This window comes from Schistocerca piceifrons, chromosome 7, assembly GCF_021461385.2.
Source record: "Schistocerca piceifrons isolate TAMUIC-IGC-003096 chromosome 7, iqSchPice1.1, whole genome shotgun sequence".
Lineage (NCBI taxonomy): Eukaryota > Metazoa > Arthropoda > Insecta > Orthoptera > Acrididae > Schistocerca > Schistocerca piceifrons.
The window spans coordinates 260,853,789-260,881,740 of NC_060144.1; the positions used below are offsets into that span (position 1 = coordinate 260,853,789).

A 27,952-nucleotide genomic window follows, 5' to 3' on the forward strand; every position below is an offset into this window, starting at 1 on the left:
GGCGGCCTTCGAACTTCTCAAGGTAGCTGATGCCGCCATATCCCAACGCCTCTGCAGTGAGGGAAGGTGGCATATGTTTTGGACTTACACACACCAATCTAGTAAGTTCCTCTGACCCCGCCCACTCAACGCTGTTCTTCATCTATCAAACAATGACGACTCTTGTCATGTAGCCATGTAGTATAACTATCTTGGCCTGCTGTTCATGTAGGCACTGGTCAGTCTGCCGAATTATCAGGAATGCTGGTGTCCTGAACTGGGATGATAGTGAAGACCCCTGGATCCATCCATATGCCAGTGGCAGGCAGTGGTGTTGAACTCTTGTGACTGGTGTTTATGGTGAGGTACCAGTCTCTCCTAGTAGTGCCTGTCGTTGCTCAGTTGCATGTGGAAATCTACAACAGAGTTGTGCCAGAAGTTGTGTTACTGTAATCAGGGAATCGAGTGCAATCATTACGAGTGCCAACGGTCCATCTGATTGACTGCCTTTCAAGCTAAAATGCTGGGGTATTTATAAAGTGAATAATGGCGAATATTTAGCTGATATCAACTGTCATGAGTGCACAGGTCTTTGTATTACAAAGGTATCAATGGTGCTTGCCTAATGAGTTTGTTGTAGTATAGGACTGGTTCATAAAATCTCTTGGCATGCATTGTTGCGTTGGCAGTAACATTTCTTTCATTGCATGACATAGGTGACGTGATCTTGTCTAACTGTTCTGCCTACTGCATTTCCACTGAGATCTGCTGTCTGGCTTGCCAGAACCACCAATGCTACGTTTTCCCCTGACCCACTCTCGGCGATGAAATGTTATTCTTTGCTCCTGCCTTGTGTTGACACCACAATAATGTAAGTGAGGTAGTTTTGCTCTGGGACATAGAATATTTTAACCATTTGCTGCCTTGTACACGGTTGGCATGCCACAGTGTTAACTTTTTTGTAGATCTTGCATTTCTTTACATCAAACAGTCATCATTTTGATTAACCCAAATCTGTCAAAAATAAGGAAATCTCAAGAAGCCTCTACAAAGTAATAGGTTGGTCTTATACTCGAGGTTGTTATGTACATATGGAACATTGTTCTTCAAAATGCAGTATCATATTCATAATCATGAAAGATTTAGTAGTTATATATGAACAGTTTTTGAGGTTAAATTCTAAAGGAGCTTTAAATAAGGCACCATGGTTTGAAATATGTATTAGCACGAGTGGTGGACTGGCAGAAAGATCTTAAGTCTATTGCTCAACAATATTACATATTAATATAGAAAGTTGTGCAAAATTGTTGGCTACATGTTACACACATTTTTAGTCAAGAATTTAGTTTTCATTAGTGTTTTTTTTTTCTTTTAGAACTGTGTAGTTCTTACAGTTTTATTTATTCCTTATTACAAATTTGGACTACAAAATAAAAATGGTCAAACATGACAGTAGAAAAAGAACTATGCTCAACAAATAAATGTCTGGGGTTTATATTTATCACAGTCGAGCAATTTAAGTAGTAATGGTCTTTAAACTAGTAACAGTCTATATAGTTACTTTAGATCTTTCTACTGAATTGTTGCTAAATATATTTCTAGTATAAAAGATAGTATAAAACAAATTACTTTTTGCAGTGCGATGTACATTCACAATCACTCACTGGCTTATTAGTAAGAGCCCATAATACCCCGTAACAATAACCACCACATACAGTCTGAAATAATCACACAAAATAAGATCACACCACAAGAAACACCACCTATGAGGACCACACATAGAAATATGTATCCTGCCAAACAGGAAGGTACTGTGCAAGAGGTCTGCACAAGATGCCTGTCAGAGGAACTGTCTCTGACATTGCATGCAGGAAAGATTGTATACGATCCCGGCTGTGAGCCTCATAAAAAGGTGAGCGTAATATGTACAGGACGAGAGCAAAGGCACGGCGTGACACCTCCATGCGCTGCTGTCTTGTAAGTTTGTGCACTGTCTTCCTGTAGGCACACAAGCTGCAAAAAAAAAAAAAAAAAAAAAAAAAATTGTATTTTGAAAGAGATGTACAAATCTACAACAAATAATTGGTGTCGAAATGTAACTATCTTTTACATCTTTGATTCACCACCTTTCCTCTTGTGCAAATAGTTCTGCCAGCAGTTGCATAGATCAGAATAATGTATCTTTCACCATTTTATTTTGGAAAATTTTACCATAATATTTCTTGTATGAGCTTTAGGAAATCTGTTACACCTATTGCATTGTGATGTGAAAAGTGTGCAAGAAGACAAATTCTTTAATTTGACCCTCTAATCAATCAGTCCACCTTCCTTATGGTGATAATGAATTAACTGCACTAACAAGACAACAGTTTACAGATTAAAATCCCTATGTGCTTCTAGCTGCCCATGAGGACAAACAGTGTGAGGAGGTGGTGAAATGAATACTCAGACTGATGCTATCTATGTGACTAAATCTAATTTGGTAACTCAGATGGTTGATTTTATTAAAACTTATACGAGTATCAACAATAGGTAGCATTGTCTTACCTGACAACATCAACAAGCAGTGAAATGAGCCATGGTTTCCAGGATTTGGGCCCATGGCGCCACATTGCGTAAAGGTGCATCAGAGGCTTAACAATATACAAAACCTGTTCAAAAAGGAGAAACAATGAATGTGTAATATTGGTAAAACCAGTAACCAGTAATAGCTGAACAAGAAACTCCATAACATTCATGTACAATTAGATAACTTATTAGTATCACGTCAGGGGCTTATTTTGGGAATTTATATAGTGTGTAGGAGCACCACACACAAAGGTATATAAATGGCTATGGGCCACACAAATTATTTAGAAAGAGTAGCACTTTATTCAACACTATATGCAATTAGTCTGTAGCTAAGTCTCAAGAAATATCAATGAAACAAGATATTTCTGCAGTGACTCTTTACAGATAGTACAAAAGCAACATAATGATGGTGAGGCTCTCTTGTGCTACAACCCGTCACTTACCAAAAGAAAAGAAGTATATGGTAACTAAGGGTTAAAATATTAGGAATGCACTCAAATTGTAAACAAATCTGCATGAAGGGCTTATGTAGATCTAAGGGGATACATGTTACGGGTTAAACTAGTTTCCAACAGTAATAAATCAGTAAACATTGAAGCATCTGCAAATATGATAATATGCCAGTATGAAGTCTCGTTATCTTACAGAGGGTGCTATAATATGAATTAGATATTTAATATCTGTGCAGGATCCACACTGGTCAGCACAAACATCGACTTAAATGAAAGTTACTCATGTCCCACCCATCACTGGCATCTCATCTTAACACCACTTTAAAAACACACATAATTTGTGACACAGTTGACCTACATTGTTCACACATTTTTTGGCATAAAATGTTGCTGATTTATATTTGTAAATTTTCTGTTGCATACTGTTCCATAGCCCATACTGTTAAATGAAAAAAAAAGCTGACTACAATGACTTGCATTTTTATCTAGAATACAACATTATACTCAGTTCTTACCTCTGCTATTACTGTCTCCTTCTTCAGACCTTCTCTAATACTGTGGCTATTCTGTTCATATATCCCATTCTCTGGCACTGATTTAAGTGGCTTCCAGTCTCTCAAATGAATTGGAGGAGCTGCAAGTTAAATTATAATTAATTACTTTTTTCAAAATTTTACAATGTTATTAATTAAAAGCACAAATAGTAAATATGCACATCAACAAATGTATTGCATCACCTCAGTATGTCATGCTGGTATGTTGCTATTGTGACTGTTACTGCACCAATCAGAAGGTACCATTATGCTAATTATAGTGGTGGATCATAGGTAAAAATCAGTGGGAGCACTGCTCCACAAAATTTTTAGCCTTTGTTTTAAAATTGTGTAAAAGCAACGAAACACATATAAAAAGAAAATTTATTCAGGAACCTGATAAAATCCTGAAAGAACAGTCAAATAATTTTTACTTACTTTAACCTAAATTGATACAGTTCAAGCTTGATCTGCTCACTTAAAAAGAAAATCCATTCTTTTTGTTTAAATTTGCACAGAAAGATCAATAATTTTTTTCCTGATCTCTGGAAGACATTGAGAAAATTTTTCTCCACTGAACGCACTGCATGAGCATATAATCTTTTCGTCTTAGTGCTTTCCAGTGTTGATAAGCAGCATTCTCTGCCTCTGTGTAGTTATGCGAGCTGTCAAGAGGAGTTTAATCAGTTTCATAATTTCACTCAGAACAATGTCTACATTTTTTTCCAAGATAAAATGTAGCAGCTCATTTAATTTCCAATATTCATGAATATCAGATGTGCAGTACACTTTAAGTTCAGTTTCAAACTTTTATTTGTCAATCACAGGATATGCTTCAGCTGTCAGCATTATTTCTCATGTATGATGTTCACTCTTAAAATTTGGGAGCATTTCTTGTTGGACAATTTAGAAGCTGGTAAGTGTTTAGTAGAAGAACATCTGTCCATGATATCAACACATATATACACTTCCTTAGTTTTGATCATGCATGATTCTCATAATACTTTGAGTTTCTTAATTCTAAAATAATAGTTCTGAATACTGTTATATATTCATTGGCGTTAAACACACTAATTTTTTGACATTGTATCTGGTTGCAAATCATTTTAAAATGAGGCATCATCTTATGATGAAACTCTAAACAAAACTTGAAATTACCATCATTCAGCTAGCTTAAAATTCCTATTACTTCTGCAATGGTTTGATATGCATTTCACGTCACTAAATTCCAGTAAGCCTGTTTTTTAAAGGCTGCAAATTTTCATGAAATTGACATACAGTTTGCACTTTGAAGTTGCACCTTCTAGAAGATGCAATATTGCAGTACCTGTGTTATTATGATTACGATGCAAAGTTCCTTTGGACGTACATGGTGGATGTGGAATGCTGACATCCTAATGCTTTTTGAGAATTGATACTCGTTACGATGATCTTGGAAAGAATATTGCAACAGCCAGAACTTTCAGAAAAAAATATTCTACTGTTTCATTAATCTCTCATTATTAAATTAAATAGTTGTGCATAACAGTGAATGAAATGTGCATTGCTATATGTTACTTTGGTTTTTGCTGTAACTCCTGCCTTTTTGCCTTGTCAGTTTTTTTACCATTTCCTTGAAGAATTATCTCCTATTATTGTAAAACATGTTTTGATATGCCATTGCAGTTTGACTTTCTGGAATAATGAATCCTCAAAAATGTTCACATATTTCTCCATTCAATTTGGTACACCTGTATAGTGTAGAACAAGAACTATGTGTGTGTGTTCCATAACATATTTTGTGTCATCAGCCATGAGAGCTACAAAGGGAGCTTTTCCTTAATTTTTGCCCTTATCTCCTATGTACCAGGCAGTCAAGTATCTAATTTAGAATCATCTTAGAAACACCTTTGAACCTTGCACTTGTTTCTAAGCAATTCTTCAACTATGAATATAATTGTGATGCACAAATTACTAATAAGTTTTACTCTAAATACTGCTAGATTTATTGAAGTGTCTTTTCATCTTGTCCATGTAAGGGTGTATCTACAAAAGAAAATTTGGTGCACTATTTTGGACAAAATGTCATGTTCTTTTTGAACTTTACGTTATTCTCATTGAAGGTCAGTATGTAGCACTAAGTTTCTCCTTAATACTAGCAGTTCCTAAAAGTGACAGTGAAACTACAACCTGCTTCTTTGACTTCACTATTTTCAGGTTTTTCTTTCATTTTGTTTATATGTCTAAAACCACATTTTGTCCACATTACATAACCTCCAAACAAAAAGTGTTGTTTTTCCTCCATCACAGCTGCAAAGCAATCTTTTACATTTGTACCATTCAGAATTACCTGTAAAGTTATGAAAATATTTTTTATTGTTGCCAATGCCTGGCTGTGATATGAGAATATCAGGTGTCGAACGACCTCTTTTCGTAATCAACTTTCTCATGCAAAGGCAGCTGTGAAAACATTATCTGTCTAAATTCAGTTACAGGTATAGAACTTATCTCCTGGGGGTGCAAGGCAATTGTTCAGGTTATATGTAAAATAAAAAAAATGAATCAAATAGAATAGCTGGAAGCAGGATAATAGTCTAATTCTACACTTCATATCTTTCAAGAAAATGGTACATGGTTAAGTGCAACACACATAGAGTAAAAAGTTGCCTACCATCAACATGTTAGGGTTGGTCCTGTAGAACAGTGCACATTCACATGTAGCTCCCTGTGTGTCCATGTGCATGACAGTCAAACACCATATTGCTGTAACTGTGATACACGAAGTTGCTATCGCTAAGTCAAATGTGAAGGCACAGAAACTTACAGCTTCTGCATCTGGTTCATGGCATCGGAGGTGGATGCGTACCCTCCTGGTTGTTTTCCAGGGGACATTTCTGCCTGAGCAAAGGCCGGATGGCAGGATACAACAGGAAGCTTGACGTCCCCTCTGTCACTTTGGGGGAGAGGAATGTTCTTCATAACCACAAGCACCGGTACGAAGGTGAAGAACACAAGAGCAGAGAAGGCTGTGAGATGACATCAGCCAATAGTTCGCTGACTAGGATCACACTACGACAAGAGCAGTCTCTGCAAGAAGAGAATATAAGCACCGCTCCTGCCAGCCTCAGCCGCAACGTACTAGACCGGCACTAGGAGAGCATTATGATAAGTTATTAGTGATCCATATCTGTTGCTTGTATGGACATTGTTGTTGTGGTCTTCAGTCCTGAGACTGGTTTGATGCAACTCTCCATGCTACCCTATCCTGTGCAAGCTTCTTCATCTCCCAGTACTTACTGCATCCTACATCCTTTTGAATCTGCTTAGTGTATTCATCTCTTGGTCTCCCTCTACGATTTTTACCCTCCACGCTGCAGTATGGACATAGTATATAGAGAAAGACACTGACTGTTTGCCTGTCGCCATCGCTTGCGACGCGTCCTTGTAATACAAAGTTAAGTATTGTCTATCTTCTTTATAGTAATAAAAACTACTGATGTGATTTGCTTGACTTGCTGTATAGCATTCCAAGAACGCAGCATCCTTTAAGCACCCTATACGAGATGAATGGTCAGTAACCCACAACAGCGATAGATCAAATCCAGAGTAATGTCCTTAGGAAGCAAATGAAGTCCAAGATGAACATGAGCCACCACATGAAGCCAAGGTGGTGAAGGGTTCACACCCATTAGAAATGTGGCAGGTAGCGTGAAGTTAAGCTGTCAGAGCAGTACCCAAAAGTGAACTCTGGACGGTAACACAGAAGAAGGGCATGTCCCATACTGTCACTCAAGGGAGTTATCAAAAAAGAGGGCATAGGATGGGTGCCAGGGCGTGGCAGATGAACAGTATACATAACCGCTGCAAAGGACACCACACCGGTATGACAATGGTAGTTTGGCAGCTTCTAGAGACTCTCAACCAGGCTAGTGTAAAAGGCACCAGTGTCCAAATGGATTCCACAATGGTGGATTGTGTTAAGACAATCCCAGATGGAAGGATGTGCAGAGGAGTACACGAAACATCCATAATCTATTTTCAAACAGACAAGGGATTGGCACAAACAGAGGAGGATGGTCTTATACGCTCCCCAGGAAGTACTACTTAGGACACATAGGACATTGGGAGACCACATACAGTGTGCAGCCAGGTAAGACATGGGAGGACCAAGGAAGTTTCCTATCAAGGATGAACCCCAGGAATTTCGTAGTTTCAGCAAATGGAAAAGCACCAGGCCCAAGACGTAAAGATGGTGGAAGAAACCCATTGCTCTGCCAGAAATTCATGCAAATAGTTTTGTCAGTGGAAAAGCAAAATCCATTGTTGATGCTCCAAGAGCAAAGATAATCGAAACTTCACTGAAGGAGGCGCTTAACGAGACAAGTTTGTGGAGGACTGCAATAGATACAAAGTTGTCGATGAAAAGAGAGCTGATAGGAAAGAGGACGACACCCAAGACAGAGCCTTGAGACATCCTGTTCTCATGGATAAAGGTGTCCAACAAGCCCGAATCCACAAATACCTCGAAAACTCAGCCTTAAAAATTCTTGAAGGAAATGGGGCAGGCAGTCTCTGAAGCCCCATACATATAGAGTATGGAGGATATCAGTCCTCCAGCAGGTGTCATAGGCTTTCTGCAATCAAACAATCATGGCCTCAGTCTGGTATTTCCGCAGAAAATCGTTCAAGACATGGGTTGACAAAGTGATGAGATGATCAACTGCAGAATGGCATAATCGAAATCCACATTATACAGTGGTTAGTAGAAAGCGAGACTTAAGCCACCATACCACCTGGCCATAAATCACACGTTCCATCACCTTGCAAACACTGTTGGTGAGAGAAATGTGGTGGTAGCTAGAAGGAAGGTGTATATCCTGGCAGGGCTTAGGTACAGGTAGGACAATGGCTTCATACCAGCATCAGGGAAACGTGCCACCTGCCCAACTGCAACTGTTTGTTTTTGTTTTGTTTTAAGGTGCAAAAACAACTAGGGTCATATGTGCCCATGTCAAAACTGTGAAACTGAAGACAAAGAGAGGAGTTAAAAATGACTATACATCAATCTCAATCGACAGAAGATAAGATAGTTAAAAACAGGGACATGGAGAAAGGGCTACAATATACGCTACACAGAAATGGAAGTCCAGAACTAAAAATTAAATGACCTTCGCCATATTGTGACGACAGATAAAAAGTATAACAAAGTCAACAGCCCATGTGTCGTTTGCTAAAACAGCCGATAACTCAGACAGTAAACCTAAATGGGAATGTAAACCGTTTAAAAAAAAAAAAGGGGGGGGGGGCATTCCGTCAGGAGATGGCGAACAGTTAAAAGTTGGGCTCAATGTGCACAAAGAGGTGGGGGAGCATCACTTAACAAATGGCGATGGCTAAAAAGGCAGTGCCCAATAAACAGCCTAGTTACAATGACTTTCTTGCGGAGAGAGGGCCGAGAGGAGGTCGTCCTAGCCACTGGGAGAGGCTTAATAAACCAAAGCTTATTCTCATGAAGGGAGCGCCAGTGGCAATGCCAAAGTGACACCAACTCCTGACAGATGGCAACACAGATCATCGGAGCGAATGTAAGAACTAGGGGGCTGAGGTAGGAGGACTGCAGCAGCCTCGTTTCCTGTCAGATCGACATGACTAGGAAACCACATAAACATCACAGTGGCATCATCAAGAGTGAGCAAGTGACAATTTTCCTGGGCTCGTTGCACTAAGGAATGGATGGTGTACAGTGCTGAGAGGCTTTGAAGGGTGCTGAGAGAGTATGAGCTGATGACACAACTGAAAAGCCTGTGTTGCCATATGTACTATGTGGCCTGATACATGGCAAAGAGCTCTGCTGTAAATACTGAGCAGTGGGGCGGAAGCCGATACTGAGAATTATCTGTGCCAATGACGAAGGCACACCCGACACCACGGTCAGTCTGAGAGCCATCAGTGTACACAAACGTACTATCGTGAAGTTGCCTGAAAAGGTCGTGAAATTGGAGATAGAGTGAGGCTGGAGTAGTGTCCTTAGGAAGCGAATGAAGGCCAAGGTGAAGACGGATCGCCAAATGAAGCCAATGTGGGGAAGTATAACACTCACCAGGAAAGTTGGAGGAAGCGTGAAGTTGGTAACAAAGAAGAGGAACACACCATATACTGGTGATCAAAGGAGTCATCAAAGAAAGAGGCATAGGATGGGCAGCCACGCATGGCAGACAAATGGCATGCATACCTCCTGAGGAGAAAGTCACGGCGGCAGTTTCTGCATACAGACTCTCAACCGGGCTGGTGTAAAAGATGCCAGTGGCCAAGTGGATGCCACGATGGTGGATAGTATTGAGATTGCGAAGAGGGACAGACTTGTAGATGCATAAACAAAGCACCCATAGTCTAGTTTCGAATGGACAAAAGGACCAGTGCAAATGGGGGAGGGTAGTTTGATCTGCACCCCAAGAAGTACCATTTAGGACATGTAGGGCATTGAAGGACTGCATACAGTGGGCTGCCACACATGACACATGGGAGGACCAAGAGTGTTTCCTATCGAGCAGGAGCCCCAGGAATTTTGTAGTTTCAATAAACAGAAGAGCAATAAGCCCAAGATATAAAGATGGTGGGAGAAACCAATTGTGCCACTAGAAATTAACGCAAACGGTTCTGTCACTGGAAAAATGCAAGACATTATCGATGCTCCAGGAGTAAAGATGATCAACATATCACTGAAGACACCACTCAATGAGACATATCCGTGGAAAAATTGCCCACATAAAAGGCAGCCAGAGATGCCTGATGGGAGACAGGTCATTATAGGGTTAATGGCAATATCAAAGAGGACGATGCTCAGGACAGCCCTGAGGCACACTGTTTTCCTGGGTAAAGGTGTCCAATAAGGCACAACCCACACGTACCTCGAAAACTCAATCTTTTGAAAGTTCCTCAAGGAACCGAGGCCGGCAGCCATGGAAGCCACATGTGTAGAGTGTACGGAGGACACTAGTCCTCCAGCAGGTGTGTCAGGTTTTTCTTCAAATCGAAACACATGGCCACAGTCTGGGATTTCCACAGAAAACCATTCATGACATGGGTGGACAAAGCGATGAGATGGTCAACAGCAGAACAGCGCACTCTAAATCCACGCTGTGCAGTGGGTATGAAATTGCAAGACTCGAGCCACCATACAAGTTGGGCATGAATTATACATTCCATCACCTCGAAAACACAGCTGGTGAGGAATATGGGGCAGTAGCTAGATGGAAGATGTCAGTCCTTACCAGGCTTAGGTATGGGTACGACAGTGGCTTGGCTTCACACCAGCGTCTGGGAAACATGCCGTCTCCCCAGATGTGGTTGTATGTATTAAGCAGGAAGTGCTTGTCCACAGGAGAACGGTGTTGCAACATCTGAGTGTGAACAGCGTCTGCTGCTGGGGCAGAGGATCAGAATGAAGTGAGAGCATGATCTAGATCCCTCCACAGTAAAGACGGCATTGTGGCACTCACGATTCTGAGAAGACAAGGGTATCGCCAGAGCCTCCTCCACTCGTTTCCGATGGAGGAAGGAAAGGTGATTGTGAGAAGAGCTCAAAATTTCCACAAAACAGCAGCCCAAGGTGTTGGAGATAGCAATAGGGCACATAATGACATTGTCTGCTACTGTCAGGACAGAAATTGGGGAATGGATCTTGGTCCGAGAGAGCTATCGGAGGTTGTCCCAAACGATGGAAGAGAGAGTGGAACAGTTAAAAGAACTAGTGAATGAAATCCAGCTAGCTCTTTTGCTATCCTGAAGAGCGCAACGACACTGTGCATGCACCTGTTTATAAAGAATGCAGTTTGCCATTGTAGGATGGAGGTTAAAAATGCAGAGAGCACATCTCCATGTGCGAATTTTGTCACGGCATGCCTCAGTCCACCAAGGGATGGGGACACAGCATGGTAAAGAGGAAGTGCAAGGAATGGAACATTCTGAGGTGGTAAGGATAACATTTGTAAGCTGTTCCATCTGGTCATCACAACTGGGGAAATCTTGCTTGTCGAAGGTCACCAGGAAGAAGTAAAGCCTCCAGTTGGCCTTAGTAAGCTGCCATTTGGGTGTGCACGCAGGTGAGGCAGGAGACAGCAAACAGATAGCATATGGAACATAGTCGCTCCAGTAGGTGTCAGAAAGAACGGATCCCTCAGGACGATGGGCAAGCTGGGCAGGGCAGAAGGATAGGTCCAAATTGGAATAAGTGTGTGTGGAGTCTGAAAGGAACATGGGTGCTCCTGTGTTAAGACAGAAGAGATTAAGGTGATTAAGAAGGTCAGCCAAGAGGGCACCTCCCTGACAGGCTCTGCGAGAATCCCTACATTAAAACCACATAACAGCAGAAATGGGTGAGGTAGCTGCGCAATAAGCTGGAAGAAGTCTGCCCTGGTGACATCGAATGATGGAGGTACATAAACGGTACAAAGGGAAAAAGTCAAGTGAGGAAGGAAAAGGCGAACTGCAACACCTTGAAGATGGGTAGTCAGGAAGATAGGTTGACTATGAACACTATCCCCTATGAGCAACACGACTCCCCCACGAGATGGAATGCCAACATTGGGCAGAAGGTCAAAATGAACCGGGAAGAAATGCGAAAGCTCAAAGCGGTCATGACAACGTAATTTTGTTTCCTGAAGGCAGAGTACAAGCGCACACTGTGATTCTACAAGCAACTGTAAATCCTCTTTGTGGGACCAAAAGCTACAAACTTTTCATTGGAGGAGAGTCTTGATGAGGAAAAAATGAAGGGGTGTCAAGTCAGTGGCTGCTGATTACCAGCCTACAAAGACTCGCTTCTACATGTTAGTGAGGCACGAGGATCCTGCTCCACGAGGTCTACAGAAGCATCAGCTTTCGTCTGCTGTCGGCCTGCAGAGGCCGCCACAGAAAAATGGTTGGTGTTGCCCACCAAAGACATGGATGCTGGCGGGGCAAGGGTATCACGTGCCAACACCATTGAAGAGGATCTTCGTGTCGGCAAAAAAGATCATTTGCCTTTGTTGGACTACTTCGAGCCTTAATGGTTAGCAGAGGAAGACTCAGGTGTTGGTTGGCTGGAGGGACATAGTAAGTCTTCACAGGAGTATTCTGTCTGTCCTTTCCAGCCTGATGGTCATGTAGCTGGTGACTTCACCCCGTGAGGCTGGAGTTTGATGGCTTGTTGCACAGTTGCATGAGGGGACGGAGATATTATCATGACACTGGGCAATTTTACAACCTCAGAGCTGAATCTGAGGTTGCATGTCTGTACGACCATATCCTTCATGGAGCAAGAGGTAGCAATAACAGTACTTTAGGTGCCAGATGGTAGAACGCAGGGTTTCTGACTAGCCAACAACTTGTGAGCAACCAGGTAAGGCACTTTTTCCTTGCAACCGAGTAAGGCACTTTTTCCTTCATCCGAATCTCCTGGGCAGCCTGCTCATTGAGATACACAGGACAATCGTGGGAGCAGGTGGCATGGTCGCCATTGCAGTTGATGGAGTGCAGAGAAGGAGGTGTACAATCACGCTCATGATCATTCCTGCTACAGGTTGAACATTTGGCTGGGTGTCAACAGGACTCTCGAGTATGATTGTAATGATGACACTGATAGCAGCGCGTAGGGTTCGGAATATACAGTCTAATTGTGATAACTTCATAACCTGCTTTGATCTTTGGTGGAAGAACCACTATCAGAAGTGAGGAGAGTGCATGTAGGCACTAAGGAGGCATTAACTTTTTTCATCACTTGATTGTCGGCAATGACACCCTGATCAAAGAGGTATGTTTGGATTTCTGCCTCTGTCAGACCATTGAGCAGCTGTGGAGGAGCGAAGCTGCAAGCAGGTGTTGTGCTTGAGAATCAGAAGTAGTCTCCAAAAGCAAAGTACCATTGTGTAAACGAGAGCAGGATTTGACAGCAATTGCATCAACACCTTTCTGAATAATAAATGGATTTACCATTTCAAAGGACTGACCGGCTTCAGTACAGGAAACCACAAGGAAACTTGGTGCAGATGAGAGAGTCTTTGAATTGTTAGCCTCATTTCATTTACATTTCATAGCCATTGACTGTAAAGATGATTAGCTCATTGCGAGAAAATCCTCCATGACTGCCAGTGTTTCCAATGACATGCTCCTTCCAACTGGGTGCCCTTCAGAAGGTGATTGTTCACACCTCCCGAACACCTGACAGAGGGACCAATAAGCAATTTGGGAAGGTAGCAGCTCATGCGATCACCCCTCCCTGGGCCTGGCCTGTACCAGGGTGAACCCTACCTGTCGACCCATGGCTGGGTATTGTGTGTTACCCAGTCATTTGTTACGAGTTAGATGTGTGGGCCGGCCTTCAGGAGTACACAGGGAGGAAGAAGGAGGAACCTCAGATGCCAAAGCAAAGAAAGGATGGGGGGAAGGTGAAGAAAGAAAGAAAAATGGATGAAAACAGGATAAAAAAACAGTGGTGAGACTGTACTTATGTCAGCCGCTGAAAATGTGGAACACATTCCAAAAAACACCCCAGTCATGTTCCCCAAGGGAGGGAGAAAAGTATAGCAAGAGAACAGACATGCAGCACAGAAGGGAAAGGATGCTGCAAAGGCTGGGGCCCCATGGTAGCAAAGCACAAACACACCAAAGAGCTGCGGGCCCCCTGGGCATAATTGCGATTGTACATATGAACAAAGAAGTGCTTGCCTGCAAGAGAAAGATGCTGCAAAATCTGAATGTGAACACTGTCTGGCCCTGGGGCAGAGGATCAGTATGAAGTGACAGCATGGTCTAGCTCCCTCATAGTAAAGGCATCATTGTGGCATTCACGATTCGGGGAGGAGAAGGGTATCACCCGGGCCCCACCCACTTGTTTCTGAGGGAGGAAGGCTCAAAATCTCCAAAAAAAAAAAAAGTGGCCCAATGTGTTGAAGATAGCAATAGGGTCCACAAATACACCATCTACCATGGTCAGGCTGGAAATCTGGGAATGGACCCGGGTCCTAGAGAGCCAATGGAGGTTGCCACATATGACAAAAGAGGGAGTGAAACTGTTAATAGAACCAGTAAATGAAATCCAACTAGCTTCTTTGCTATGCCAACAATTGCGGCTGACACTGGGCACACAACTGCTTATAACAAATACGGTTCCCCATTGTAGGATGACAGTTAAAAACGTATCCACACGCACTTGGTGTGTCGTGGCATGCCTCAGTCCACCAGGGGACCAGAAAACAGCAGGGTAAAGATGAAGTGTGAGGCATGGAACATTATGCGGTGGTAAGGATAATGTCTTTAAGGAACTCTACCTGGTCACCACAACTTGGGAAATGGTGTTCATCGAAGATTGCCAGGGAGGAGTAAAGCCTCCTATCAGCCTTAGAAAGTTGCCCATTGGGTTTACAAGCAGATAGGGTAGGAGTCAACAAACGGATAGCACAAGGGAAATTGTCACTCAAGTACATGTCAGAGAGAACGGACCACTTGAGGTAATGGGCAAGCTGAGCAGTGCAAAATGAGTGAAGTGTGTGTGGAGCCTGAATGGGATGTGGGTGTTCCAGTGTTAAGACAGATGAGGCGGAGTTGATTGAGAAGGTCAGTCAAGAGAGAACCTGTCGGACATGTTCTCAAAGAGTCCCAATGGGGTTGGTGGGCATTAAAAGTCAGAGACCAACAAAAGGGATTGAGGGGGCTGACCAATAAGCTGAGGTAAGTCTGCCCTGGTGACAGCGATGATGGAGAGATGTAGATGACACAAAGAGAAAAGGTGAAATGTGGAAGGAAAATCCAGACTGTAAGAGCTTGCAGTTGGTTGTTCAATGACATGGTTTGGCCACAGATGTCATCGTGGAAGAGCATATGACTCCCCCACAAGAGTGAATGCTGTTCTCAAGAGGAAGGTCAGAGCAGACCAGAAGGAGATGTGGGAGATCAAAGCAATCACGAGCACACAATTTTGTTTCTTGGTGGCAGAAAACAACTGGACGCTGCAATTACAAGAGCAGCCGTAATTCCTCCTTGTTAGATCTAATGCTGCGAACATTCCATTGGAGAAGAGTCATCATGAGAAAGGGGAGGAGGGAACAAACTGAGGGTAGTCACCTTGGTGGCTACCAACTGCCAGCCTTCGAAGAGTCACTGCTATAGGGTGAAGAGACTGGAGGATCTTCCATGAAATCTACAGAAGCGTCGGCATTCTCCCCAAGTGGGCCTGTGGATTCCAGGGCAGAAAAATGGTCAGCAGTGCAAACCAGTGAAACAGAGGTCAGCTGAGTGAGGGTATCATGTGGTGACACTGTTGAAGAGGTGTCCGAAGGAAGGTAAAGACCTGTGACAAAGCAAGCTGGGATATTTTTACTTTCCCTCTTGTTTTGAAATCTGCCTCCTTAAATTCGTTGTTTTTTTTTCCATTTTTGTCTAACTACTATTAACACAGGTGAGTATAATCTGCATCTTCATAAAAGAGAAAGGTTGGCCCTCAGTTTTAAAGAATATAACGCCAGATCTAATTCTGTGCTTAGTTTTAGGTATGTAATTGATCTGCTAATTTATTTTGACTATTACCAGTTAGTATCTTTTGTTAGAGGGTGAAGTCAGTAAGGATTTCGTAACTTAAATTCTATTATTGACATATAAACAAATATAAATTCTGTACTAATTATAAACATTTGGAGGAACCACTAATAGTATTCTTAAAAGATATATTTGACTATTTGAAAACATGTTAGCAAAGCCAGCCATTAATTAATCCTAAAGTAATTAACAGTTTGTGTAACTATATATGTTAATTTCATGATGTAAACAAATAATTCATCCTAACTGTCGTAGTAGAAGAAACTTAAAAAGAACCAATTTTTTGATGTATTCAGTTAACTTAATAAGTAAAGTTTTAATTGTAATTTCTGTAAATTACACATTGAACAATGTGAAGTTTTAGTACCTATTATTGTGACGATACATAAGGAACCAATTTTTGGTCCCAAGACAGTCAGTCCATGGCCGAGTTTCAGACGAGAAACCTGTATTGGTTAGAACAACAATGATGCTTCAACTTAACTGTGAAATAAGTGTTACACATTTAGTCCATGTGTTAAAACAATTACAGTGTGTGTCCCATTCAAACCTGATTATTCTGAAAGAACTATGAATTATATGCTTATGTTTTTTACTGCTCACAGATATTCAACAGTAAACTATTGTAGCAGTATGTAGATGTTCGTCTCCAAACTATTAATGAGGTTTATTGAAAGTTAAACAATAGTGCACTGGCCATATTAAATGTGTATATGGGGGGGGGGGGGGGGGGAATGAAAGTAAACAACTGTGAAACACAACTGTGCACCTGTCTGCTACATCATTTACAGTAGACCATACTGCACTTCCACCCCCTACTTTTTTTTAGCCAGTACATCGACACCAATGACAACAGAAGAAGAAATAAAGTAGGCGGACCATCACAGACCCTTTGTCTTTGTTTGATATCTTAGCACCTTTACGGTTGGCAGACGAAGACTCAGACATTTATTGGCTGGAGGGATGTAAAAAAATTTTCGCAGGCATATTCCTTTTATCCTTTCCGGCCTGCCGGTTGAGTAGTAGGTGATTTCTTCACCACCAGGGGTGAAGATTTGGTGGCTTGTTGCTCAGCTGTAGGAGGAGGTGGGTATGCTATTGTGCCACTGAGCGATTTCACAACTGCACTACTGAATTGGAGGTTGCAAGTTTGCGTGACCATGTCTTTCATGGAGCAAGGTGTAGCAAGAACAGCACTACATGTGCTGAATGTTAAAACGCAGGGCTTTCAACTTGCACGTGACAGGGTATGGTACTTTTTCTTTCAACCCAATCTCTTGGACGGCCCACTTATCGAGATATACAGGGCATTCACAGAATAAGGGGGCATCGTCACCATTACAACTGATACAGCGGGGAGAAAGAGGCGGGAAATTAACCTCATGATCATCTTTATCACAAGTAACACATTTGGCCGTGTTTCGACAGAACATGCAAGTGCAGTTGTAACGTTGACACTGCAAGCAACAAATCAGGTTTGGAATGTACAATCTGACTGTGATGACTTCACAGCCTGCCTTAATCTTCAATGGAAGCACTACTCAATCAAATGTGAGAAAAAGAGAGAATGTAGGCACTAAGTTTGTATCAACCTCTTTCAGTACCCAATGGACTGCAGTGGTGCCCTGACCAGAGAGATAAGTTTGGATTTCTATCTCAGTCAGACCATCAAGCAGCCAAGTGTAACTACCACCACATGAAGAATTCAGCGTACAATACACCTTGACACAAACAGGATAGTCACGGAGGAGCGAAGCTGTAAGCAACTGTTGGGCTTGAAAATCACAACTGGTCTCCAAAAGCAGAGTCCCATTATGTGTGTGAGAGCAGGATTTTACTGGGCCTGCAACTGCATCAACACCTATCTCAATAACAAACAGATTGACTGTAGCAAAGGTCTGACCTTCCTCAGCACGTGATACCATGAGGAACTGAGGAGCAGCTGGGAGAATCTTTGAATCTTTAGCCTCACTCCATTTAATGTAGACTGACATGGTGATTGGCTCCTCGTTGTGAAAAAATCCCTCATGACTGGTAGCATCTCCAATGGCGCACTCCTTCGAACTGGGGACACCCTCAGATGGGGGCTCACTTGCCTTAGGTGATTGTTCGCACCTCAGATCACACCTCCTGAACTTCAGCCAAGAGGAAACAATTGGCAATTTATGAAGGTAATAGCACAGGCAATCATCTCTCTCTGTGCCTGGCAATTACCAGGGGGTATGTGTGATCCCTACCTGTCAACCTGGAGCTGCAAATTCAAGAGCACACAGGAAGGAAGAGGAAATAAAGAGAAACCTCAAAAGCCAAAGTGGAGGAAGGGGAGGAGATAGAGAATGAAGAAAGAAAGAAAGAAAGAAAAAATAGATGAGGGAGTGTCCCAATGCTGGGGGATTGAAACTTCAGAATGGATTCCCAAAACTATCAAGACATGTTCCCCACCTGGAAGGGGTAACAGAACAGCAGGAGGATAACATAGAGCACGGAAAGGGAAGAGGTACTGCAAAGGCTGGGGCCCTGTGGTAGCCAAGCACAAACTCATCAAAGAGTACTGAGCCCCTTGGGAGGGAGGGGAGGGGAGAGGGGCAGAGATCGTCAGCATTTTGGTGGCAATTTAATCTTAGAGGATGATAACCCGCATGATTGTCATGCTGTTCTTGTGAACACGTTTCTTCAGCATGCTGGGATGACCAAAATGGATAGACCTGCATGTTCTCCTGACATGAATCCAACCGAACATGTGTGAGATCAATTGAAATGAGCTATTTTTGGATGTCGAAAATGACCATGTACTTCGCATGACTTACAGAGAATCAGTGAGTGGGACAATTTGGACCAGAGTTGGCTTTATGATCTTATCAATGGAATGCCACGATGGATTCAAACATGCATTTGAGCAAGGGGATGTTCCACCATGTGCTCAGAGCCAGTTTTTGTTTTCCGTGCCATGAATTTTGAAATAAAGAGGGTGATGCAAAACTTTTGTTGATCCACACTTTTTACTACATGAAAATTTCGTAAATTAATTTCTGAGTAATAACATTTATTGTAACTGATAACAGACAAAATACAGTAACAGCTGAAAACATATAAAATGATCTGCAGCAATGGCCACAGGATGTGTGTCAGTCTGTCCTTGTGTTTGATATTTGGTTCTTTACCATGGTTGGTTTGAAGAGGAATTATAAACCACAAAATGTGAAAAAGAGTGATTTAACAGTTTATCAAGCCCAAGGACTTACCTTGAACTATTAAAGGTAAATATACATAGTTTGCTGTAATGTAATCTACTCCCAAGAATGCATGCAGAGGAACTTAAATTTTGCAAGTGCACTGAACCATAAGCACCTAAAAACATTATTAATTTTTGGCATTCAGAATCCATGGCTTCATGATTATCAGTATTTTGGTGGTACTTGACAAACCACAATTTGTTCTTGATTTACTTTAATTCAATTGTACAGGAAATAACTGCCACATTCTGACTAACATTGTATTCACCAAACTACCTGAAGATTCAGAAGCTGGAACTAATTGGGTACACTGCTTTTCAATAATGCAAAGTGAATTTAATAAATACAATGCCACTAAAAAACTCAGTTGCAGTTAAATGCATATAGGCAAAGTTTCAACGTAACTTAAGTGCTAAAGAACTAAATGTATCAGGATTCTATTTTTTAAATTATATCTGTCACTGAATGCGTGTGAAAAGACACCACAACAACATACAGATACAGAACACACTGAACACTGTATTGTTTGAATTTGCAATTTAATAAAAGCTTACCGCCCTGAACCTTCCTTATAAGCCTCCCTGACCTTTTCAGAGCAAAAGACATTGACTCCAGTTTCCACTTTTCTTCTTTCCTAATTTTCTCCTCTTCAATGGTTTTATGTCTTACAGGAGGAACTGGTGGATTTTGTATCACATGTTCTTTATAATTAAAGAGGAGATGCAGTTTAGCAGCACATCTGTAATGTATTCAGCACTGAATTAGAATTTACAAAATGTCTGTATGGGTAAAATGCAAGCATCCTCAAGTCTTTTACGGTAGTTGTCACATGAAAACACTCTCTCAGCTTTCAGAAAAGGTTATGTAAATCTGAAAGGTATCAGTTCCCCTCCAAAAGAACACAACAGACATCAGTATCAATAAGAAACTGTTAGTAAAACAATTCAATATCTGAGAAGAATAAATTTTTGGTTATGATGGAGATGTCAGTGATTGTTGTCTACTGTCTGACACAATCACATCACTTCAACAATAAATTATTGGTTTCAACCAACGCCATCCATCTTCAGATAATAAGAGGAAGCAATGTGAGTGTACTGCTTTCTTTTATGTTCTGAAGATGGTTGAAAAGTAATTTACTGCAGAAAACATATGAGACTGCACCAGCACCAGCCAATAAAACACTTTCATCATCATCATCGTAATTATCTATTGCATTAATGCCTAGAGCACAAAAACCAAGAGACATAATCACATTACAAAAGGAGAAAAAACAGCACTCCTTCCAAAAATTACAAAACACCATATTACCTAAAAAAAAAAATCCAATTAAAAAAGGAGGTCGGTCAGTCACAACATAGGAGATGTCCACTGCAGATGGTAGTCCATCATTGCTGTCCTTCAGCTTAATCTTCCACTGCTGTTGGCCCCACTTCTTTAAGAATTGTTAATAGTCGATCCTTTCTTTGCATCCTTGGATGTTCCCATGGCTGAGAATGGAGGACTCGATATGGGACTTACCTATAAGCTCGAAGGGCTTGGCCAATTCACTGTAGCCTCTTGTGCCGTAACATTCTGCCACTGTAAGAGTCAGAAAAACTTGCACCATGGCGTACCAATCAACTCTGACACCATATGAGTATCAGAGACACAGCACACAGGAAATATAAACGGCACCCAACCTCTGACAATCATCTCGCCTACAAACAACTACACAACTGAGTTAGCCAGTCATTGAGAAATGCAAGATTTAGGTACACCCACCCATTAACTGAGGACCTTCACAGGCCTTCTGTTTTGTGGAAAAATCCACAAGGGCTAGGAATAGGAAATTCTCAATCTGCAGCTGAACCTCTTGTTTCAGTCGAGAATCTAAGTGAGTATTTCACCATGCCTACATCTCTACTTGACCAACACACAAGGATGCAAACTTTCGAATCCCTTGAAGTACCTGTGGTTGGTACAACTAAAAATTTTTTCTGCAGCCGGTAAGACTTAACACAGTCATGAAGTCAATTATGCGAATTCATTATGCAGCTGCAGGACTCGACAATATTACATGATCAATTTCCTCATCGACCCATTACTATCGATAATAACATTTTTTAAACCATTCTGGCCTGGAAAAAGGGACACATTAAACTTCTAACCAAACACTAATCTGCCAAGAACCTTCTGATTACAGGCTGATCTGTATTCTACCAGCATTATCTAAGGTTGTAGAATACATAGTTCATGGTCTGCTTGAGGAATAAATAAATAATAAATGTGTGACTTTCAAAACTGCTGGTACATGTCCTCTTTCATTCTTCATTCCCATTTATCTTCCGCTTCCATGATACTGCAGAGGATCCCATAGATCTTTCGAAGTCCCATACCTCTCAAAGGCACAGGTAGCTTCTTCAGTTGTTGCTGATGATGTCACTGTTTCACAAACACACAAAAGTACTGGCTACACTAGTGTCATGTAAGCTGAATCTTATTCTTGTGATATCAGATGTAACTTGAATAAATTGTTCACACTAAAGAACATGCAATTGGTGTTTATTATTTGTTGACGCACTTCTTTCATCATGTACTTTATTAGTCAGCATGGAACCCAGGTTTTGAATTCCTGAACTCATTCGCAGATATGCTCACTGATAACAATGGAAGGAAGGAGAGCTGAATGGCATGGTACGATATTTGGTTTTATCCTTATTCGTCACCAGTCCAATTTACTTTGCACTATGGACATATCGGGAAGTATCTGTGCATACTTGCTTCACAATGTCACCAAGAACCATGACATCGTCGGCAAATTCCAGGACTGTGTGTGCTCCCAACATCTCCATTTCTCTGATCTGACCTGATCAGTGTCACAGCTTACTTTTCCAATGCCAAGTAGAACAGTATTGGTGCCAATGGATCTCTCTGTCTCAATCCATTTTGGATACTGCATGATGGTGATATTTGTTTGCCAAACCATACCAAACAAGTTGATTGAGAGTAGCAAGCGGCAATTAACTGGATATGTTTTGATGCGATATGAAATTCCTCTAATATTTTACACAACATGGAGTGGTCAATACTGTTGCAAGTTTGTTGAAAATCAATGAAGATAAGATGTAATTTTTGATCGAACTCGCAAAACTTCTCTATCAGCTGCCGCAAGATAAATATGTGGTCAAGAGTTGCCCATCCATGGACAAAGTCTCATTGATAGTGGCCTACAATTTCTTCAGCCTATGGCTTCATGCTGTTTAGTAGCAGTGTTGTAAAGACCACTTAAAAAGAAAAGAAAAAAACATCCATATCCACTAAATGTGCAATAGACTTTGAAACAGTCCCACATTGTGTACTAAACAATTATGTTTTGAGCTCTTCATTGTTTCTAATATACATGGTCTTCAACTAGCACAAGCACAAGGTGAAAATATTTTTTTGACTGATAAAAGCATAGGAATGGAAATCAGCATTAACACCCTTATGGAGAAATTGCCTAATTACATGAAACTTCCTAACAGATTAAAACTGTGTGCCAGACTGAGACTCGAACTCGGGACCTTTGCCTTTTGCGGGCAAGTGCTCTAACAACTCACGACCCGTCCTCACAGCTTCAATTCTGCCAGTACCTCGTCTCCTACCTTCAAAACTTCACAGAAGCTCTTCTGCGAACCTTGCAAAACTAGCACTCCAGGAAGAAAGGATACTGTTCGAAAATCTCAGGTTCTTCCAGGCAGATGGATTATCATTAAATTTTGGCAAAACTTGCAGGACTCCATAACTTCTAACTATAATGTATACAAAAAAGGAAAATAAAAAAAATAATGCTTTCAGATTTTAAGACTAAAAAATAACTGTTCCAAATATGTTTTGCACCAACTGCATTTCTATGCAAGGGTGTGGGCATGGAAGGACAAATAACTTAGACTATCCACCGTTCAGCCATAATGTGGCACAGAAAGGAAATATTTGACCAGTTACCCAGTGATGTGAAGAACATAAAAGATTAAATTAACTTCAAACAAAAACTGGAATCATATCTGCTTGACAAATCATTCTGCAGTGTAGAACAATTCCTCAACATGTAATAGTATAAAGATAGATAGATAGAGATAGAAATAAGAACACCGTGAATTCATTGTCCCAGGAAGGGGAAACTTTATAGACACATTCCTGGGGTCAGATACATCACATGATCACACTGACAGAACCACAGGCACATAGACACAGGCAACAGAGCATGCACAATGTCGGCACTAGTACAGTGCATATCCACCTTTCGCAGCAATGCAGGCTGCTATTCTCCCATGGAGACGATCGTAGAGATGCTGGATGTAGTCCTGTGGAACGGCTTGCCATGCCATTTCCACCTGGCGCCTCAGTTGGACCAGCGTTCGTGCTGGACGTGCAGACAGCGTGAGACGACGCTTCATCCAGTCCCAAACATGCTCAATGGGGGACAGATCCGGAGATCTTGCTGGACAGGGTAGTTGACTTACACCTTCTAGAGCACGTTGGGTGGCACGGGATACATGCGGACGTGCACTGTCCTGTTGGAACAGCAAGTTCCCTTGCCGGTCTAGGAATGGTAGAACGATGGGTTCGATGGCGGTTTGGATGTACCGTGCACTATTCAGTGTCCCCTCGACGATCACCAGTGGTGTACGGCCAGTGTAGGAGATCGCTCCCCACACCATGATGCCGGGTGTTGGCCCTGTGTGCCTCGGTCGTATGCAGTCCTGATTGTGGCGCTCACCTGCACGGCGCCAAACATGCATACGACCATCATTGGCACCAAGGCAGAAGCGACTCTCATCGCTGAAGACGACACGTCTCCATTCGTCCCTCCATTCACGCCTGTCGCGACACCACTGGAGGCGGGCTGCACGATGTTGGGGCGTGAGCGGAAGACGGCCTAACGGTGTGCGGAACCGTAGCCCAGCTTCATGGAGACGGTTGTGAATGGTCCTCGCCGATACCCCAGGAGCAACAGTGTCCCTAATTTGCTGGGAAGTGGCGGTACGGTCCCCTACGGCACTGCGTAGGATCCTACGGTCTTGGCGTGCATCCGTGCGTCGCTGCGGTCCGGTCCCAGGTCGACGGGCAGGTGCACCTTCCGCCGACCACTGGCGACAACATCGATGTACTGTGGAGACCTCACGCCCCACGTGTTGAGCAATTCGGCGGTACGTCCACCCGGCCTCCCGCATGCCCACTATACGCCCTCGCTCAAAGTCCGTCAACTGCACATACGGTTCACGTCCACGCTGTTGCGGCATGCTACCAGTGTTAAAGACTGCGATGGAGCTCCGTATGCCACGGCAAACTGGCTGACACTGACGGCGGCGGTGCACAAATGCTGCGCAGCTAGCGCCATTCGACGGCCAACACCGCGGTTCCTGGTGTGTCCGCTGTGCCATGCGTGTGATCATTGCTTGTACAGCCCTCTCGCAGAGTCCGGAGCAAGTATGGTGGGTCTGACACACCGGTGTCAATGTGTTCTTTTTTCCATTTCCAGGAGTGTAGATAGAGCGAGAGAGAGAGAGAGAGAGAGAGAGAGAGAGAGAGAGAGAGAGAGAGAGAGAGATTCCACATAATACTGAGAGCTCACAATCATGACCTACGGAAAATGCAAATAACTTACCAGGACACTACCCATCTTTTTCCAAAATTCCCCAAAAGCCTTCCCATACATCTGTTGGTTTAGCAGATCGGTTGATGTAATTCAGGAACTGTTGCAAAAAACTGTTTTTGCTCTCCTTAATTATATGATGGTATTTTGCCCTTGTTACCCAGAGGGCTGCAAGTTTCTCATTAGACAGCCTGCACTTTAACCTCCACAGAGCCATATGCCTGTCCCTGACAACAGAAGAGCACTCACTATTCCACCAAAGGATGAACTATCTTTGCAGCTGGCCGTAAGACTTTAGCTTGGATGCATAAACAATCTGCTGGAATCTGGTAGTAATGTAGTATATCTATTCCTGGATATTGCTTATATGTTCAAAGACAACCAGCAGGCGGTATAATGTCCAATTTGCCTTAGTGAGCACCCATCTTGGTGGCTTTCTTCTGGGCACTGCTGTCTTGTAGATGTATCCACATCAGGAATTGCTTACTGGAGTGCATATCATCAAGTACATCCTGCTAAGTAATTTGTGATGAGTATAACACTGGATCAGTGCTGTCCCATGCTCAGAAGGCATTTATCTTCTATCAACAAAACGTTCTTGATACATAGCTCAGCTCTGAGAACAGATGCTTGTGGAACCCCACAACTAATGATGTGCGCTGAAATGTCCACAGTATGGGAGTGGGGTGAGGGGTCATCAGTCCTCTGTCTGGTTTGATGTGGCCCACCACAAATACCTCTCCTGTGCCAATCTGGTCATCTCAGAGCAACACTTGCATCCAACATATTCAATTATTTTTTGGATTTATTCCAATCTCTGTCTTTCCCTACAGATTTACCCTCTGCAGCTCACTCTAGTACCATGGAAATTATTCTCGGATATCTTAGCACATGTCCCCTCTTCTTGTCAATGTTATCCATGTTTTTCTCGTCTTGCCAATTCTATGGAAAAATCCCCATTTCTGAACTTTTCAGACCACCTAATTTTCAACATCCTTCTGTAGCACCATATCTCAAACATTCTGATTTTCTTCTTTGTGGTTTTCCCATAATTCCTGATTCACTTCCATATAATGCGATGCTCCAAACTTATAGTCTCACAAATTTCTTCCTCAAATTAATGCAGATGTTTGATACCAACAGACATATCTTGGCAAGGAATGTCCTCTTTGCCTATGAAAATCTGCTATTTATGTCTTCCTTGCTTCATCTGTCATATATTATTTGGCTTCCAAGGTAGTATAGTTGCTTCACTTCGTCTACTTCGTGATAATCAATTTTTATGTTAAGTCTCTCACTAATCTCATTTCTGCTACTCCTCATTACTCCTGCCTGTCTTCAGCTTACTTTCAATCCTTACTCTGTACTCAGTACACAGTATGTCTCGTAATTCTTCCTCACTTCCACTCAGGATAGCAATGACATCAACGAATCTTATCATTGATATCCTTTCACCCTGAATTTTTATCACACTCCTAAAACTTCCTTTTATTTCTGTGATTGCTTCTTGGATGTTTATATTGAACAGTAAGGTCAAGAGACTGCATTCTTGTCTTACACTCTTTTAATCTGGGTACTTTGTTCATGGTCTTTCCTTCTTATTGTTCCCTCTCAGTTTAGGCACACACTGAACATTGACCATATTTTCCTATAGCTTGCTCCTAGCTTTCTAATAATTCCAAACATTTTGCACCATGAACTATTGAACACTTTTTCCAAGATGACAAATCCCATGAAAATGACTATTCTTCTTTATAATCTGCAACAGCATTTACGGTTTCTGGGTTGGGGAAGCGCAGTAGACAGCAACACAGCTAGCCAATCAGCACTCAGTCTGCTTTTGCATTTCATACTGTATAAACTTCCATCATATCCGAGCGTTCTATCAAGTTTACATGCACGAAACTATATCTGACTGATTTTTGTGGTATTCTGTGTGTTCTGTAACTTTTCTCATAATGGCTAAACAGCTAGAGGGTGCCAAGTGTTTCACAAAAAGGCAAGGGACCTTATTTGTATAACGTACTCATTCTTCAAATATGAAGTAGATTCAGGCAAGCTGGTCTGTGATGTTGCCAGATGCAGGAACGTAATGTGGTTGCTGTCTATGCACTGTCAGTCAAATTCACAATGCAGCATTCCTTGTGAGCTGTGTTGTCACTGACTATAGTCTTGATACCGTTATCAAGAGCAAAATCAGAAGAGCCTCTGGTACCTTTGCCTTTCCTTAAGTCAAAGTGATAGTTGCCTAACAGATCATCTGTTTCTTTTTCATTCTTCTGTACATTATTCTTGTTAGTAACTTAGATGCATGAACTGTTACATTGATTGTGCAGCAGTACTCTCACTCATCTGTTCTTGCTATCTTCAGAAATGTGTGGATGATATTTTTCTGAAAGTCTGATGGCAAGTCTCCAGACTCAGATTCCACAAACCAACTTGAATAGTTATTTGATTTCTGATTTCCCTATGAAGGAATGTTGTCTAGGCCTTCTGCCTTATTTGATGGAAAGTCTTCCACAATTCTGTTAAACTCTGGCTAATACTGGATCTAGGTCTTCATATCAACTCCCATTTCTTCTTCTATAGCTTCATCAGACAGTTCCTCCCCCAAGTAGAGGCCATCAATGTACTCTTTCCACCTATCTGGTCGTACCTCTGCATTTAACAGCAGAACTCCTCTTGCATTCTTGAAGCTCATGCCTTTGCTTTCAATTTTGCCACAGGCTGCTTCAACTTTTCTGTATGCTGAATCTATCAATTCAATGATCTTTCTTTTCCAATTTCTTCACATTTTCCCTGCAGCCATTTTTCCTTAGTTTCCCAGCACTTTCTATTTACTTCATTCCTAACTGACTTATACTGTTGTTTCTTTTCTTTTCCTGGACATTTTTACACTTTCTTCTTTCATCGATCAGTTTAAGTATTTCTTCTGTTAACAAAGGTTTCTTCACAGTTGCCTTCCCTGTATGCCTACCGATGTTTTTCTGTCCAAATCCTGTGATTGTCCTCTTTTAC

At 41.9% G+C, this 27,952-nt stretch overlaps 1 protein-coding gene across 1 annotated transcript in view; it reads right to left on the minus strand.

The window, feature by feature from the left end:
• Nucleotides 1-1,387: 1,387 nt before the first annotated feature.
• LOC124804867 (peroxisomal membrane protein PEX16) overlaps nucleotides 1,388-27,952 on the minus strand; it is a 45,857-nt gene continuing 19,292 nt past the window's right edge. The window contains exons 3-6 of the mRNA XM_047265231.1: nucleotides 19,872-20,056; nucleotides 3,518-3,636; nucleotides 2,527-2,630; nucleotides 1,388-1,992 (exon numbers count right to left, since the gene is read on the minus strand). Of these exons, the coding sequence (XP_047121187.1) occupies nucleotides 1,743-1,992; nucleotides 2,527-2,630; nucleotides 3,518-3,636; nucleotides 19,872-20,056 (658 nt within the window). The 3' untranslated portion in view covers nucleotides 1,388-1,742. The remainder of the gene's footprint in view (nucleotides 1,993-2,526; nucleotides 2,631-3,517; nucleotides 3,637-19,871; nucleotides 20,057-27,952) is intronic.